The sequence below is a fragment of the Suricata suricatta genome, chromosome 6 (assembly GCF_006229205.1).
Source record: "Suricata suricatta isolate VVHF042 chromosome 6, meerkat_22Aug2017_6uvM2_HiC, whole genome shotgun sequence".
In the NCBI taxonomy this organism is placed as follows: Eukaryota; Metazoa; Chordata; class Mammalia; order Carnivora; family Herpestidae; genus Suricata; species Suricata suricatta.
The window spans coordinates 59,990,764-60,007,275 of record NC_043705.1 but is presented as its reverse complement, the minus strand read 5'-3'; the positions used below and the strand labels follow the sequence as shown (position 1 = coordinate 60,007,275).

The following is a 16,512-nucleotide window of genomic DNA, read 5'->3' as shown; positions in this document are numbered from 1 at the left end:
TCTTGGTTTCCGCTCAGGTCATGATCTCATGGTTTCATGAGTTTGAAACCTGCATAGGACTCTCTGATGGCAGTTGGGAGCCTGCTTGGGATTCTCTCTCTCCTCCCTCTGCCCTTCCCTGATCATGCTATCTCTGTCTCTCTCAAAATAAATAAATAAACTCTAAAAAAATTCAGCCAAGAGAAGAAATATATGGGGCAGAGTCCAGGAGAGCTTTAGGCATGAGATTTCTGTTGTTCTTTCTCGGACTCTTGACCAGTGTTAAACCTCTCTCAGCAATGATACGTGACATGCAGTATACACTAGGTATTACCAATCAGGAAATCTCACTTCAGCCTTGACGTTCAGAGTTTTTATTGAGGCTCATTCATGTACACATGGTTTACTGCCTGCAAGGCTGACTAGTTTCCAACCCCTGCAGTGGTCAAGCTGGTCCAAAGCCCCCACCATAAATCACTTTGTTAGCATAGATTTTCTGGCGAGGCCCAAGGCCCCCATGTAAACAAAGAGAGTCTTATCATGCAGGATGTTACAAGGTTTTAGAGATTAACTCACAGGAGCTGAAAGCAAAGATCAGACCTCTTTTGGGAGTAAGGTTAATATTTTACTGCACACTCATATCACACAAAGTTGTGTGAACTGTATTCTCTTCATTGGAATGACATACATCTGCAAACCTTATGACTATATTCAATTAGACACACCCTGAATTACACAGATATGTTCACCTGCTGATAAATTTCTTTGGATGACTATGGCCTTACTTTATCTTCACCTTTGGAGGGCAAGATACTTAGGTTGGAAGACATTGAGGCAGCTCTCTGTTCCTCTCTACCAGTGAGGATTTTTGCAGCTGCACTGTTGGGATGTCCTATACTGAGGGCTCATCTCCCAACTCCTTCTTCTGCAGACTAGAATCAATGTAGATCTGATTCACACAATTTGCTCTCTCTAACAAAACCTTTTCTTTATGTATGTGTGCCCGTCTTAGAATGGGATTCTCAATATGCACTGTTTTTCAAGGAACATTTCCTAGAATGTTGGAATGTACCTGGAAACTGATTTCTTCTTTCCTTATTACATCTGAAAGAATGTACTTATATTTAGACTAATTTTGTTACAGACTTTCATTGGTTTAGTGGAATTGATTGGAGAGAAACCATCAAGAATGATATACCAGCCATTCAATCATGAAATGGTTTCAGGATGCTGATAAATTTTCCTAGAAAATTGAATTCACTGAATAATAGCTGGAGTCTATGCAGGCTAAAATAATCAAACTTTTGTTTCAGACTCTATATCCAATCACTAACAGAAGTTTCATACATGTAAAACTTACAATAAGATTTTTTTTTAACTGTGATACATTCATACCACTAACTGAAACTTTTTAAGACATACTCTTCTATACATTTTAACACAAGCCTCTTATTTTATTTTTTAATGAAAAGTCTTGATTTTTGGAATACTTTAATATGGAGGAAAGTAGAACAAAAACTGCAAATTATCCTAAGACATATTAGTAATCTGATTATAGAATGAGAAACAACTTGTCTTTCTTATAAACACTATCCAAATAGATAAACGTATTTACTTTCATTTGTGCATACTAATTCTGTGAAAATTTTTATTAAAATTTAAATCATTAAGGCATTGATTCAAGTTATAACTGAAATTTTTGACAGTCCAAAGAAATTCAAGTAATTTTTTATTTAAAATTTTTCTAAATGGTTAATTTACTTTTGAGAAAGAGAGAGACAGAGTATGAGTAGGGGAGGGGTAGAGAGAGAGAGGGAGACACAGAATCTAAAGCAGGATCCCGGCTCTGTGCTGTCAGTACAGAGCCTGACTCGGGCTCGAACTCACAAACCATGAGATCATGTCCTGGGCCAAAGGTGAAAGATTAACTGACTGAGTCATGCAGGCATCCCTCAGTAATGTTAAGAATAATTATATAAAAACAATTTTTTATGATACTGAACCATAAACTAATAAGTTTAAGTCCTTTAGGTCACTCACAAATGTCAGATTTTATGCTCACATAACACATAAATGGTTACTTTATGAAATAGATACTTAACTGTAATGTTCATTAAATTTCTACTATTTTTATATAGATCATAATTTAACTTGAAATTGCTATTTTTAAAATGTCATGATTCAATAAAATGAAATGAATTGGAATAAATATAAATTTCTACATCCACTATAAATTTCTTTTACAAGTAAAATGTTGGGGGAAATCATGACTTAAGAGAAATTCTATGACAAAGTTGTAAGTTTATCTGACCATCAGTCATCATTCATGACCGAAATGTAATATAATAGTTTTTACATTTTAGACTGCATTGATAGAAGTATTGTATCTATAACAAAGATACACTCTATATTTTGAGTCATTCAGGTCATAACTACATACTATATCCAGATAAATCCACACTTTAATTGAGTCATAGTTAAACCGGAGGATATCCAATAGAATGCAGTCAGGATGATAAGTTTGAAGATCAACTTAAATGAGGAATTTTTTAAGCAACCACAACTGTTTATCCTCATGCACTAATTGTGAGTTTTTTAGAGGTTTATATTAGTTATTATTAGTGTTTTTCTTTTGCTACTTAGATATCTTCTATGCTTTTTGAGAATAAAGCACTAGGGAGGGGCACTTGGGTGGCTCAGTCAGTTAAGCCCCTGACTTCAGCTCAGGTCATGATCTCACATTCGTGGGTTCAAGCCCCACGTGGGCTCTGTGCTGACAGCTCAGAGCCTGGAGCCTGCTTCCAATTCTGTGTCTCCCTCTCTCTCTGCCCCGTCCCCTCTCATGCTCTGTCTCTCTCTGTCTCAAAAATAAATAAAACATTTAAAAAAATTTTTTTACAAAAGATAATAAAGCACTAGGATCAATAGATGGAAATTAGAAAGAGGCATATGTCAACCCAATAAAAAGACAGACTTCCAAAGTATCTAAAAGCATACCTACCCTATGATATTGAGGAATATGATGCCATGGCTGAAGTGCCATCTCAGAAATGTTAGAGAAAAACTGGTCCTGGTAGGTCTATACCTTCTTTTCCAAGTCTCAGGTTCTTCCATTGCATGTGTAGAGTTAGAAAAACAGGGTTTCTCAGGGATCAGAGTTGCAAATGACTGTTCTCTTCTAACTTTGTTATAAGTACTCTAGATGAAAGAATAAATAATTGAAATTATATATGCCACATAAGATTTGTTTTTCACTTTCCATTCCTTTCCCTGCCCCAAACACACACACACACACACACACACACACACACACACACACACACACACATGCCATTCTAGGGTAATGGATTTTTATCTTTATCTTTTATCCTTTAAGGATATCAGATTGGTATACAGACATATCAGTGAAGCCATTGGTATGTTTAACCCCATTACCAAAGCAAATACAAACAACAGAGAAAACTTGAGTAAGCTTATTCAACCCTTGTATTTCTGCAATATTTGGAATTCCAGATACCATTCTAGTCTCCTCATATCAAAAGAGAAAGAATGCAATCTAGAAAGGGGCAACCAAAATGCCATAGGGATGAACTGATGGTTACCCAACACCTTAATAATGGACAGACTGATTAGCCTTGAAGAGCGCAGGGGGACTAGCTAAAAATGTTAAAACTGCTGGAGGTGAACATATAGATTCCAAACGGTTAGAACAGTGAGGGTCTCTTTAAAACTTTTAATGCATTGTTTAGGACAATATCTTCACAGAGAAGATGACATTCTAAATATGTAGTATGTATAGGAAATCCCCAAAGAATTCCTCAACACTTGTGAAACACAGGTATATAGTACATGGCTGCTAATAGAAGCTGAGATATGGCCCAGCTCTCTGACTATGTCATGAAGGATAATCCAAGCTTCTTGGCAGTCTCCAATGATGATGTCTGCTCTGTCCTGAATAGACCATTGTCCCTAATGAAAAATGACAAGTCTCATCTGAGAGAAAAAATATTAAAACATTCCTGGAAGCAACATTTAATTGTTTTATCTGACAGTCTCTCTGTGTTACAAGTTGGATTTTCATTAGAATCTGATTTGAATTTTAACTAGTATCACAGGAGAGTTGACATTGGAAAGCAGAATACAAGATCTCTGTCACACAGAGGCAGTTGTAGTTTTCTCTCTTATCCTCTAGGTTGTAACTGTGGAAGCCTCTCCAAAGTACTGTCAATGCCTTTTCCTTGAGGCCTCGGATGTTGGGGAAAGCCTGAGAGATCTCTAAGCATTATCATGTCTGCAAATTTGTTATCAGCTAATGAGCTAAGCCTCCTGCTGAAACTGAAGCATTTGCAGACTCTTTCCTAAAAACTTCTCAAACTATCTTTCTCATAAACAATTTTCCCCTTCTCGGTGGAGATTCCTTTAATGTTTTCCATCAGTCTTTTCAGACTTTGATTTTGATCAAGATGCTTATATGTCTAAAGTGTGTATGTGAAAATGCATTGCTAGAACTTTTACACAATTTTAAAAGTTAACTAAGAATACTGCATTTACATTCCTTTGCTGGGTAAAACTTTGAAGCCACAATTCTTAAGCAAGATCTTCCTAGTGCTAGAGACCAGAAAACAGTACATGGGCCACATGTTTGCACAGCAAGTACAAGACGTCATGTTAGAAGTTACAAGTATGTGATTGGTGTTCTCTACGGTGTCAATACTGAGAGACCTCCAAAATTAAAAGTATATTTTCACTACCTTTAGGCCATACTTTGGGTGATTACAATGTAGACTGTGGCTGTTTTTTTGTGTGAAAATTTTTGTGTTTTAATATACTATTTTGTGAAACTTCATTTAATCTTTTTAATGAGCATTCAAATATTTATGACTTTCACACATTGAATCAGAAATGTCACAGTTGTCTGCAATTTCAGAGCTGATGTAGTTTCTTTAAATATATTCCCCATTATAAAAAGGTAAGTCTAACTAATATGTCAACTCTTCCTTTCTGGGTTGATAGTTTCTTATTGAAACTTGTGCTGAGGACCAGTGATTTAAAAGAAAATTGTTTTTTTATTATATATCTTTCCTAAGAAGTGGTATAACACTATATTTTGGACTGTTATAGATCTTGTGATGAAAGTTAATGAATTTAAATTCTATCATCCCAAAGATATACATGAAGTTCTCTAGCAGGGCTATAAAAGTAGATTTGCGATTCTATGTTAAATTGTAACACCACAATTCCAGTGAAACATTTCACTCCAACATCATATGTCAGAGAGAATGTCAGGAAACTGTAGAATATACTCTCTTATTTTCTGCTTTTGCAATGACCACCTCTCTATGGAGTTCTGGTGAGTGTTTGTAGAGGTATGTCCTATCCCTGTGAGCTTTTGCTAACATAAACACTGTTACTTAGTAACACATTTAAAATCCAGAATTAGTTCCTGCTTGGTCAATTCAAAGCCTGAGCATTGCTGAGGATAAAATTCCTATTAAATGAAAATGGATTCAGATATGCCAGGATGATGAATTCTAGACTTGGCACAGTTCGGTATTCTCTTTTTCAGCAAATATTTATTCAAATATAGCCTTTGAGATATATTTTGTGTCAGGTTGAAAAATTATTCCCCACCAGATAGGGATGGCACTTTGCATTTGCCCTCAACAAAACACATTCTTTCCATGGGACCAACAGAAAGATTACGCCATCTTGTCTCTTGCTTCTATTAATCAGTGCCATGCTGCCTGATGCCTTAAAGAGCAAATCTTTATTTTCCTCTATCTGGAGGACTTTGTGTGATCATGTGAGACTGAACCAACTTATTGTAGAAGGCCATTTTTAAAACATTCCCTTTAATTTTAGAATGTTCAAAGACACTGGTTAAATATTCTCTCATGTAGTGATGGAGCTTCCCGCCCCCCCTTTGGGGAATTTTCTTCTCAGGTCTCCCTTTAGCCAGATAGTCATGTTTTGATCTCAAGCAAGAAAGAAAATTATCTTCCAATTATAAGATGCCTCATAAAGTTAAAAGGGGAAACTTTGAAGAGATGTTTCCTATTCTAGTTGAGCTGAAATGAAAATGTGAATATAAAACAGTTATTACTTCAATAATAAGTATTCAGAATCTCTAGGTTAAAAAAGGATGGAATTTTCAAGTAAGACTAAATATTATGAATGCATTAATTTCTCCCAAAGTAATGTGTAATTTAATACCATTTCTATCAGGATCCCAGGATTTGGTTTTGTTTTTTCTGAAGCAAGCACTTTTCAAAGTTATTGTAAAGGTCTCTTGGGAGAAAAATGGACCTAAAATGCATTGAAAAAAAGCTTTGAAACAAAAGAAGGAAGATAGAGAAGAATAATACAGTGCCAACATGTCAGAACATTGTAAGTCACAATGATCACAGCGGTATTGTATGGAGCCAGAATTAATAGAGAAGCCCCCACCCCAAAAAAAGGAGTTCAAAATAGGATAGTGTTATCTCTTGGGGATTGTGTTCTCTATGTGAAAAGTGAGCAAAAGACACTGTGAGAGTGCTATGGTCACCAAATATCCATGCTCTCCTCTCCATTTCCCAGCCTCCTTTGCAGCTGTGCGGGGTCATGTTTTTAGTTAAGGTCAATGATATGTATCCAAAAATGATGTAAGCTGCTTCTTTACTGTGTTCTTTAAAACATCCTGCACAGGCTAACAACTCTCTCTCGCCATACCATTTGTCAACATGGAGACCCCATGTTTCAGATGATGGCTGCGATTTGTAAGCAGCCTGGATCTCTGAGTCACTCCTCGGAAGAGAGCACCTACAGCAAGCTGCAAAATCAACATCAGCCTGTGACATAGGCAAAAAATAAATATCTGTTGAATTTTTAAAAACCTGATAGGCAGATGAAAACAATAGTATATGTATTCCTGCCTTTGACACCCGACTTCGTCTTATTTATTTTTATTTTGTTGTTTTTAAGCAGGCTTCACATCCAGCATCGAGCCCAAGTGGGGCTTGAACTCAGGATCCTGAGATCAAGACATGAGCTGAGATTAAGTCAGATGCTTAACCGAGTCACCCAGGCACCGCTTATTTAGCTCTTTAAATTAAACATTACTTGACAATATAATTTTAAAATAATCATTAGAAAGAAGCTACCTTAATTTATTTTGAAAAACATGATTACTTCTCAAATCTTACTTCTGGGGGAAAAAAGCCCCAAACAAGAAAATGATAAAAATAATTCCCAAGAAAAATAAGGCTAGATCATTGATATCCTTTGCTCTTCTTTACTAGGTTTTCCAGGGCAATTTTGACAATGATACGCACAGGAAAAATGTCATCGACCCTCCCATCTATGCGCGTCACATAAGAATCCTTCCCTGGTCCTGGTACGGAAGGATCACCCTGCGGTCGGAGCTGCTGGGCTGCACAGAGGAAGAGTGAGGAAATCCCACACCCCATATCCCTCCTCTCTATCTCCCTAAAAATATCTCCACGGAATGAACTGTGCAAAATCTGTAGGAAACTGAATGGGATTTTTCATGAAAAAGTGCTCACATTACGGTAGGCCACTGTCTTTAAGGAGGTCTAAGCTTGCCTTTTCAATGGTTTAATTTAATTTCCATTGTTTAAATTTCTAAGCAACATCACATTAAGTTGTGAATTACTTTTGTCATTGTTTTCTGAATTATTCACAATGGTTGAAATATATTAAGGAAAGAACGTAGCACTCTTGATAGCAAGGTTAAAAAAAATCTCATAGTTATCAAGTAGAAGCAAGAGTTGACAGAATTTTTATAATCAATACTCAGCTAATTCTTATAAAGGAATATTGCAATGTTAGCAATAAGTTTTTTTTCCTTCTGTAATGACTCTTCATTATCATAATTGTTTCCTGTGCCTACCAGACACTGTCAGTGTTTAGAACAGAATTTTGAAGAATCTGTAACAGGCAGTACTAATTGATATAATATTTCTCATTTTGCTTCCATTATTTCTAATCAAATATGCGATTTTTTTCCTTTTTATTCTATTCATATATATCTTTATATGGTATAGTGACTGAATAAGTCCATATTTTTTGCTAATTGAGTTTACTCCTATTATTTGCCTAAAAGGAGGTTCATATTTGTGCGTGTATACATATATAAATATGGAACATGATTGTGTATCAGTAGATTGCTCATATTTAATATCAGTAGATTGAATCTGCAATTCTATTTTTGAAGGAAGCTATAACTATGTATTTCCAAATACCTTCCTTTACAAAAAACCCAATACTACCATTTTGCAAAATAAGCAACAACAAAATTGTATGATGTACCTTTAAACTGGAATTTAAAACTTTGTTTTGATCTTATTTACATAGCCTTATCTTCACTTTAGAATAATGAAATTTTTTCCCCTATTTAAGACATTTTTAGCAAACAAATCTTAACATCATGCTGCATAGCTTGGCCAAGCATACTCCTCATTTTGTTCATCTCTGCATTTCCTGTGAAACTAACATTTTATTGAGACTTGAGTGAAACCGGTAGTGGGTTCCCAGGAAAGCACGTTGTGTAGTTATTTGTGAAAAGAAAAATATTTACTAATGACAAAGTAGTACATCATTTTAAGATGAAAATTGATTTCTATTTATTTTGCTTTTGAGGTCCTGAAAAAATAAGCCATTATCATAACAATTTGTTATTGACAATGGAGGTTTCATTGACATGTCTCTCAAATTAAAGCTCACACTGCTTCCATAAAAGTCCTCAACCTCTAATTTATAAGCTTTACAAGTATTTATTTTATAAGGCTTAGACACAGAATTATTGGAGTTTTAAATTAAGGGTCCTAGAAAAGAAAGTATGGTATGTGTATGAAATGTTAAGGTCCTGTGCAACGCTGAAAAGTTTTTTTTTCTCCCCTCTATTATTTGTGCTGCATAACAAAAGCCACTAGACTGTTACTGTCTTGTCTGTCCATGTGTTAACAGCATTTCTTAATGATGTATATATGGAGTGTTTTTCAATCATAGCGAAGAATTTAAAGGGAAAGTCAATCATAATGGCATTTTTAATAAGAGCAAAATACAGACTGGCTAGCCACATACTTATCCTATGCCCACAGGCTTTCTACTTCAGGTTCTTATGAAATTATTGATTTGAAGCATCTGAAATGGTGATCATTTGTCAGCATCTTTTATTACCTTTTTCATACAATTTTAAAGGTAAGATTTAAATATTTTCAATTCTCTACATTTTACAGTCCTGTTACAAATAATTACATAGGCCCAACAATATACACACACTAACTGTCCAGCCACTGCCTTCTGTTTCTTTGAACCTCTACTGTCCCAAATTTTTAGCCATTCTCCTTTGCAGACTATGCATAACCGATTCCTCATTCTCAGCAGAGTACGTTACAAAAATTCTGAGTATTGCTTTTTAACGATTTACTTTCTCAAAATTATTCATGGCCTTTGTGGTGTTTTGAATTTTATTTTTCTGGTAGCTTTTAAGCAAATATTTTCAAAAGAGAGTTTGTTAAAATTATACTTGCTACCTTTTAGAAACACATTGCTTGTGCATTTTCCCTCTACTCTCTGGGTTCTTCAGCAACATGGCATGGCCAATTGGATACCTGTTGGTCCCATGCTGCCCAAATTCATGATCACAAAGGGATTCCCACATGTGGTCATGTTAACAATTACTATTTAGTAGCATGTAGCTGTTGTGTCATTTGTATCAATGACATCAATGGGAAACAAATTTATTCTATGTAAATTCCCACTAAAGAAAATCTCATAAGCAAAACACACAGAAAAATCAGCTAGTTCTTCACTATATAGAGTAGCTAAAATATGCTAGTTTTATAATTTCTGAAAATAACTTTTTAAACATCTCCATTTTATCTATGTCCTGTCAAAAGCACTTATCATAGGCACTAATTCTAATTTCAGGGTTGACTTTCTCTTTCTGAAAGGCTTCATAAGGATTGGTATGAATTTTGAAGACTTAGGTACTAATGATTGTATCTTTGTTAGTCAACAAATTATGAAATATAATACTCACTGCTGGCGTCTCATGTGTCAGTAAGTATGGAAGTAACTAAGACACAAGTACCTTTGCAAACTTTCAAGCTGTGTAATATTCCAATGTTGGTTTTTTTCTTTGTATATATACTTAAATCATGTAGGATGTTGTAAAATTAGTATGACCTTGTCTAGTCTTCAAACTTAAAATAAAACTTTTGAAAATCTGGGGTACTTTTGAAGCAGTTGTAATTAAACACATTTGTAAGAATACACGAATTGTCTGAATGTGAATGCCCACTACTCTTAACTACATGCTTGCTTTACATTTTCTTTGTACAGGACAATTAAGCAAATGCATTTTAAAAAACAACAATAACAACAACACAGAAGTTAAAATAGCCTCCAAACACACATTGATATCAGCTAACTTGGCTTGCCTCAAATTATTAAAATGTGTGCATTTCTCCTGTTCCTTTCAGCTGTGGAAAATTTAGTGGAATACTAATAACCCAAAGTCAGTTTTTTGCCTCATACATATTTAAAGTCTTGTGTTCCAAGATTGATCTGCCCATTGTTAATCGGATGCCATTGCTATCATTTCTATTGTCTTTTATGTACATGATTCTCGGGAGTATAATGAAGAGATCCACTCAATAGTAAGTAATAACACAAACATTAATAATATGTTTACCCATGCTACCTCAGCTATATCTTAAAGATCTCCAGAACACTTGGCTTCTTTTAAACCCTGTTTCTGCTCCTCTGAAAGTCATAGGTAAAATATAGTCTTTGTTCTTCCCACTTAAAAAAATTTTTTTAATGTTTATTTTTGAGAGAGAGAGATCGTGAGCAGGGAGGGGATGAGAGAGAGGGAGACAGAGACTCTGAAGCAGGCTCCACCGTCTGAGCTCTTCCAACTGAGCCCGACCCGGGGCTTGAACTTATAAACTGCAAGATCATGACCTGAGCCAAAGTCAGATGCTTAACCAACTGAGCCACCCAGGTACCTCTTCCCATTTTTTAAATATATTTTTTAAGATTAAGAAATTTAGGGGGGAAAATATAAGCTATTAAATGTTGATTCCTTAGTTGAGATTCAATGAATCTTTGATTCTCAGTACCAATCTGTAATGTGTTCTTATGCAGTCGTGCATATTTCTATTTATCTGCATTTGACTGGGAATGCTTTAGTGGAGTTCCATTGCTTGCTTAATTTTTTCACGTACACAGACATACACATATATGTTTTTACTAAATTAAATATATATTATATAATTTTATATAAAATTATATTATATATATGTAATAAGGCCAAAAAGGAATCAGGACAACATCTATACAGGGCAAAAATACATTGTGATAGAATAATTATTCAAATGAAAAATTTCCACTGTTAAGCTTTTAAAATAACTGATTGAAGACATGCAAACAATAGAAGTGTTTAGAATTCCAAGGAGGAAAGTCTGACCATATTAAAATTTGTCTTGAAAAATCGTTTAAGACTAACATCATGATTGGAAAATATTCTCTCTCTGTAACCTAAAAATTTTAAACATCCAACACATCAGCTTTTAGTACATGATTTTAAGTAAGATTTTCGTAAAGAGATGTGAATTTTTACTGTCAGTAATGCAGAGATCTTTCTCTTCCCTGTGCTAGTTTAGAGCTATATTAATGACTGAGGTAGTGTGTTAATTTTTTTGTGAAACACGTTGCCTCTAGCCCTTGAGATGCAAAATGACCCTTTCACCTGAGAAGGTAACATGGAGGATTAAACCACTGTGCTAGCTGAGGAATACCTGAACTAATTGGAAACAGAATGCTCTGATAAATCTGCCTTTACAGACAGAATACCTGTTTTGGCCGGCCGGCCAGTCAATGCGGGTTCCCGAGGGAGGGAGTGAGAACAGAGTAGGGCAGGGACCACAGAGAGTGGAGGCAAGGCAAGGTTTCCGATCAAGCCGCTCTGCTCTTTATTGAGAGACCACGCATGTCTTGTAAGGGGTAGAAGGTGGGCAGTTGACATGAGTTAGTTGCTAAGAAACAAGGGCGAGGACTGCAGCGTCAGCACGCTGCCCGAGAGGCTAACAAGCAAGGCTTGGGAGGTAAACAAGAAGGCCTCAGCTGAAGGTGATAATGCAGCTCTTGCTGTGCTGGGAGTGATAACGCAGCTCAGCCGTGCGGGTGGCTGATCTTGCAGGTCAAGGCACGTGTCTTGACTTCTGGCAGCTCTTCTGGCAGCTCCCGACAAATACCTAGTGTACTTAGCAATTTTTCTATTGATTTTGAAGAGGAAAATAGGATTCCTTGATTCTACTGCAGTAAGTGTCTATAATTCATATTGGGTGTTTCAAAACTACTACCAAATAAAGTGTTTTCCACAGTAGGCAAGTGGCACTTACTCAAAGAGTTACTCTGTTGGGTGAATTTGGTAGCAGAAACAGGAAAACAGTTTTGGGAAAATCTCCTCATTTAGTTGTTTTTGCATATCTTGGCAGGGGTTGACTGAGTCATTTGAAAATACTAATGCTGTGGAAATATGGTATAGTAGCATCACCAAATGGTCACCGTATTACATGATTAGGCATTGCATATGGTGACTGTCTCTGACTTAATTTTAATGTCCTCAAAGGCATGAACCACACTTTTATATATTTATGTAAAATCCCCATAGTGCCATTCACATGCTCTTATATAAATATGTTAATGATGATGATGCATTGTGACATAAGCTCAACCTGCTGCTACCTGGAAAAGAAGTGGAGGCAGCAAAACTAATGGACAAACAATACATCCCCTATGGCCAATATGGCGACAGCTTTGTAATAACTTAAATATGCAGCAAGGCCCAGACATTATAGAGAATTAAGGGCAAGGCAACTGGGAGTAGACTGCACACATATGACAGAGAAGGAATGTTCCTGATAACAAATGACTGAAAGGGCAAATTAAACAGGGATTTACACATATTGTATCACTGTTCCACTTCTTAGGGATTATAGAGAAGAATTTTAATAATAATAATAATAATAATAATAATAATAACTTGTCTTTAATAGAACTATGGCAGGCCAGCAGTATTTTTCACCTCAGGCCAGGGAACAGGAATTGAACAGAGAGATTAAAGAGGGCATATTACAAAGGAAAACACTATATAATTAACCTCAGGCAGGTTAGCTTCCTCAGTTCTCAAATTTCTTAGTAATAATATGGGATGCTTTAAAAATATGCTATTTTTTTTAAAACAGCAGGTGCATTCTATTGTTTAAATGTTTTTGGACACTCCCAAATTCAGATGTTGAAATCCTAACCCCGAAGGTAATGGTGTAGCTGGTGGGAACTTTGAGAGGTGATTAGGTTATGAGGCTGGGGTCTCCATGAATGGGATTAGTGGTCTTATAAAAGAGACCACACAGAGCTCCCTAGCTCCTTCCTCCAAGTGAGGACACAGTGGAAAGGCACTAGCTATGAACCAGGATGTAGGCCCTCACTTGACTGTGGTGGTTATCTTGAACTTGGATACCTTCTTGTACTTAGATGCTCTTGACCACAGCCTCCAGTAGAATGGGCATGAGCAATACATTTCTGTTATTTATAAGTTACCCAGTCTGTAGAATTATGTTATAGCAGCCTGAATAAACTGATACCCATCCCGAAAAAGAACCCATGTTTAGAGGTATAAATTACCTGAATAAACTGCTTGAGATGTGTACTTAGACTCCAAGAGCCATGTTTAAGCACTACTAAGATGCTTGTCAAACTTCTAGTGTCGAGAAATTGGTGGATTACCACTGGCATTTTTTTTTTAATTAAATGCCTAGGAGAGGAGCAGAGAAAAGCAGAGGGAAGAGGAGGCATGAGTCCACTGTAAAAATTCTTTCCTAAAATATTTTTATTTCAATTATATTCCTGTGCATATATGTGTTCTTGACTACAGCATAGATTATTTTCCTTGCTCTGAGACCCTGTTATAAACATATTAAAACCACGGCAACATGATCATGAACTACTTTCTAAATAGATAATGTCTGCAAGCTGCCTGGTATGCTAGGTGGTCAGTGTGAGTTTAGAGCCAGAATTGGATGGATCCTGGCAACAGGCGGCTTTTCCAAGCTCAGCAAGGACAGAGAAGGACTATAGGCCTAATAGGCTTTTTAAGAAAACAAACATACTATCCAGAGAACTGTGTGACTTTCTCCTACGTAATGGATAAAGCCTTTGCCCATAAAACATTCTAATAAAACAAATTTTTCCCTATCCCATTCCACTGCTTATTCTGTTAGGGAATAATTCCGCAAGGGAAGGTACACCCAAGTGTGCAATATAGCCCAAAGCGGGGTTTGCACATGTGAAGAGAGAGGCTGCCTATGGTGGACCTGCCTCATGGTGTTAAATGTAATGCAGATCCATGTGTTGTTTCGGTTAATTGTTTGTTTAATTGACTTTGATGCTTGTTCCCTGTAATGGATTTTTCTACAGTCACTTGTGGTTGAAAAACCTGTCATCTGGTTCCTCTACACCCTCCTTCTAACCTTCTTAGCCTGTTTTCAGAAAGTCATACTACTCATTCCTTGCTTGAGAGTTTTCCTACATAAATCTAATATGACACACACTTATGACTCTGAATTGTATCATTAGGCTATAATTCAGATCCTGTAAAATATTATATTTAATTTTTTATAATGTTTATTTATTTTTGAGAGAGAAAGGCGACAGTGTGTCTTTGGGGAGAGGCAGAGATAAGGAGACACAGAAACTGAAGCAGGCTTCAGGCTCTGAGCAGAGCCTGATGAGGGCTCAAACCCATGAACCATGAGATCATGACGGGAGACAAAGTCAGACAACTTAATGGACTGAGCCACCCAGGCACCCTTGGTCCTGTAAAATATTATCATTTTCACTTTCACTAAATATGTAAATGAAAGCTCACTTCTTTTTATAAATAACACCATAGAAATCATTATTAAGTAGTTAAAGCTCTTAAACTATTAAGATTAACCAACCTCTTCCTAAAATCATTTTTTGAGCAAAATTTAAGTACTGTGGCAAGGTTCTGGAAAGACAGAGATGAAAAGGCTCAGACTTTCAGGAATTCACAGTGTGGAGGCCGGTAGGAGGTTGACAAGAAAGTAAACAATTACATTGGGCTCTGTAACAAAAATATATGTACAAATTGTAAAGGAAACGTTAAGACAGAACCTACACCAGTAAATGAAGTAGGTCAGAGAAGGTTGTCTGAGGGAATGGACGTCTGAAATGACACCAAAACTGTCCAATTTAATATTCATGACGACTGAAACATCTAATCTGCTAGGATGGAAACTCTATGAAGAATGCCTTCTTTGTAAGCAGAGAAAGAGGAGCGGAAAGACGTTAGATTTGTCCAAGATGCAGGACTCTGAATCACACATACCTACATCTTAGATATCTCCAATCCAGTTCAATACTCTTTTTCTTTTTTCTTTTTTTTTGGAGTTAGGAGTTTTTGTTTTATTAATTTTTATATATTTATTTATTTATATTTTAAAGTTTATTTATTTATTTGGGAAAGAGAGAGCACAAGCAGGGGAGGGGCAGAAAGAGAGGGAGAAGGAGAGAATCCCAAGCAGGCTCTGCATTGTCAATGCTGAGCCTGATGTGGGGCTCCAACTCACGAACTGAGAGATCATAACCTGAGCTGAAGTCAAATACTTCACTGAGCTAACCAAGCTCCCCATCAAAGCACTTCTGTTCTTAATCAGACACTTTCTGAATTTGGAGGCTGCTGTGCTCTGCCCCCAGGGCTCTTCTGATTTGATTTAAAATTCCCTTCTCTCCCTTTGGGAGTGGTCTTCTGGGGAGACGACCCATGTCATTGGCCTCTTGGAAACATTTTTCCTTGGACTTTTTGAGAAGTTATAGAGCTTTGGTATTAAACATTCTTTTGTGTGTGTGTGTGTGTGGTAACTTTTTTTTTTTTAGAATATAACACTATTTTTTTAACATATGCAATTATTTTCCATCATTTACAATACAGTAGTTACAATGATACTACAAATGGATAAGCAAAGTAAAACATCAGAACCCCAACTTCTATTTCATGTAATTAGACTTATACAGAAATTAGAAGGTTAATAACAGCTAGTTAGTCACCTAATTTCACAGCTCTCTGAAGTGGCAATCGTTATATAGCAGCTTATCTATGATACATTCAAGATAAATGATACAATTTATTACTTGCCCATAAGCTAAAACACAGCCTGCTTAATACCTTTCCTTGAATTCCACCTCTATACTACAATATACTTGAGGTTCATGCAAAAAAGTAGCTACTTTTTATATAGGAAATGGATGATTAAGTCTTTGGTGCTGTAAAAGCAACTTCATTTAAACATAACCACCCCCACCACCAAAAAAAGAAGAGGGGGAAAAAAAGTAATGAAAATAATAAGGGAAAAACTCAAGACACATTTCCGAGGGGGAAAATAAAACAACAAAAAAACAAAAAAAACCATCATGTAATTTCTGTCCTTGACGGAATGTATT

General features: G+C 36.1%; 1 protein-coding gene across 3 annotated transcripts in view; it reads left to right on the top strand.

Moving 5' to 3' along the window:
* Positions 1–10,257, top strand: part of EDIL3 (EGF like repeats and discoidin domains 3) — a 399,456-nt gene extending 389,199 nt beyond the window's left edge. For all 3 annotated transcript variants that reach the window (XM_029942553.1, XM_029942554.1, XM_029942552.1), the window contains one exon: positions 7,260–10,257. In XM_029942553.1, the coding sequence (XP_029798413.1) occupies positions 7,260–7,409 (150 nt within the window). In that variant the 3' untranslated portion in view covers positions 7,410–10,257. The remainder of the gene's footprint in view (positions 1–7,259) is intronic.
* The last annotated feature ends 6,255 nt before the right edge of the window (positions 10,258–16,512 follow it).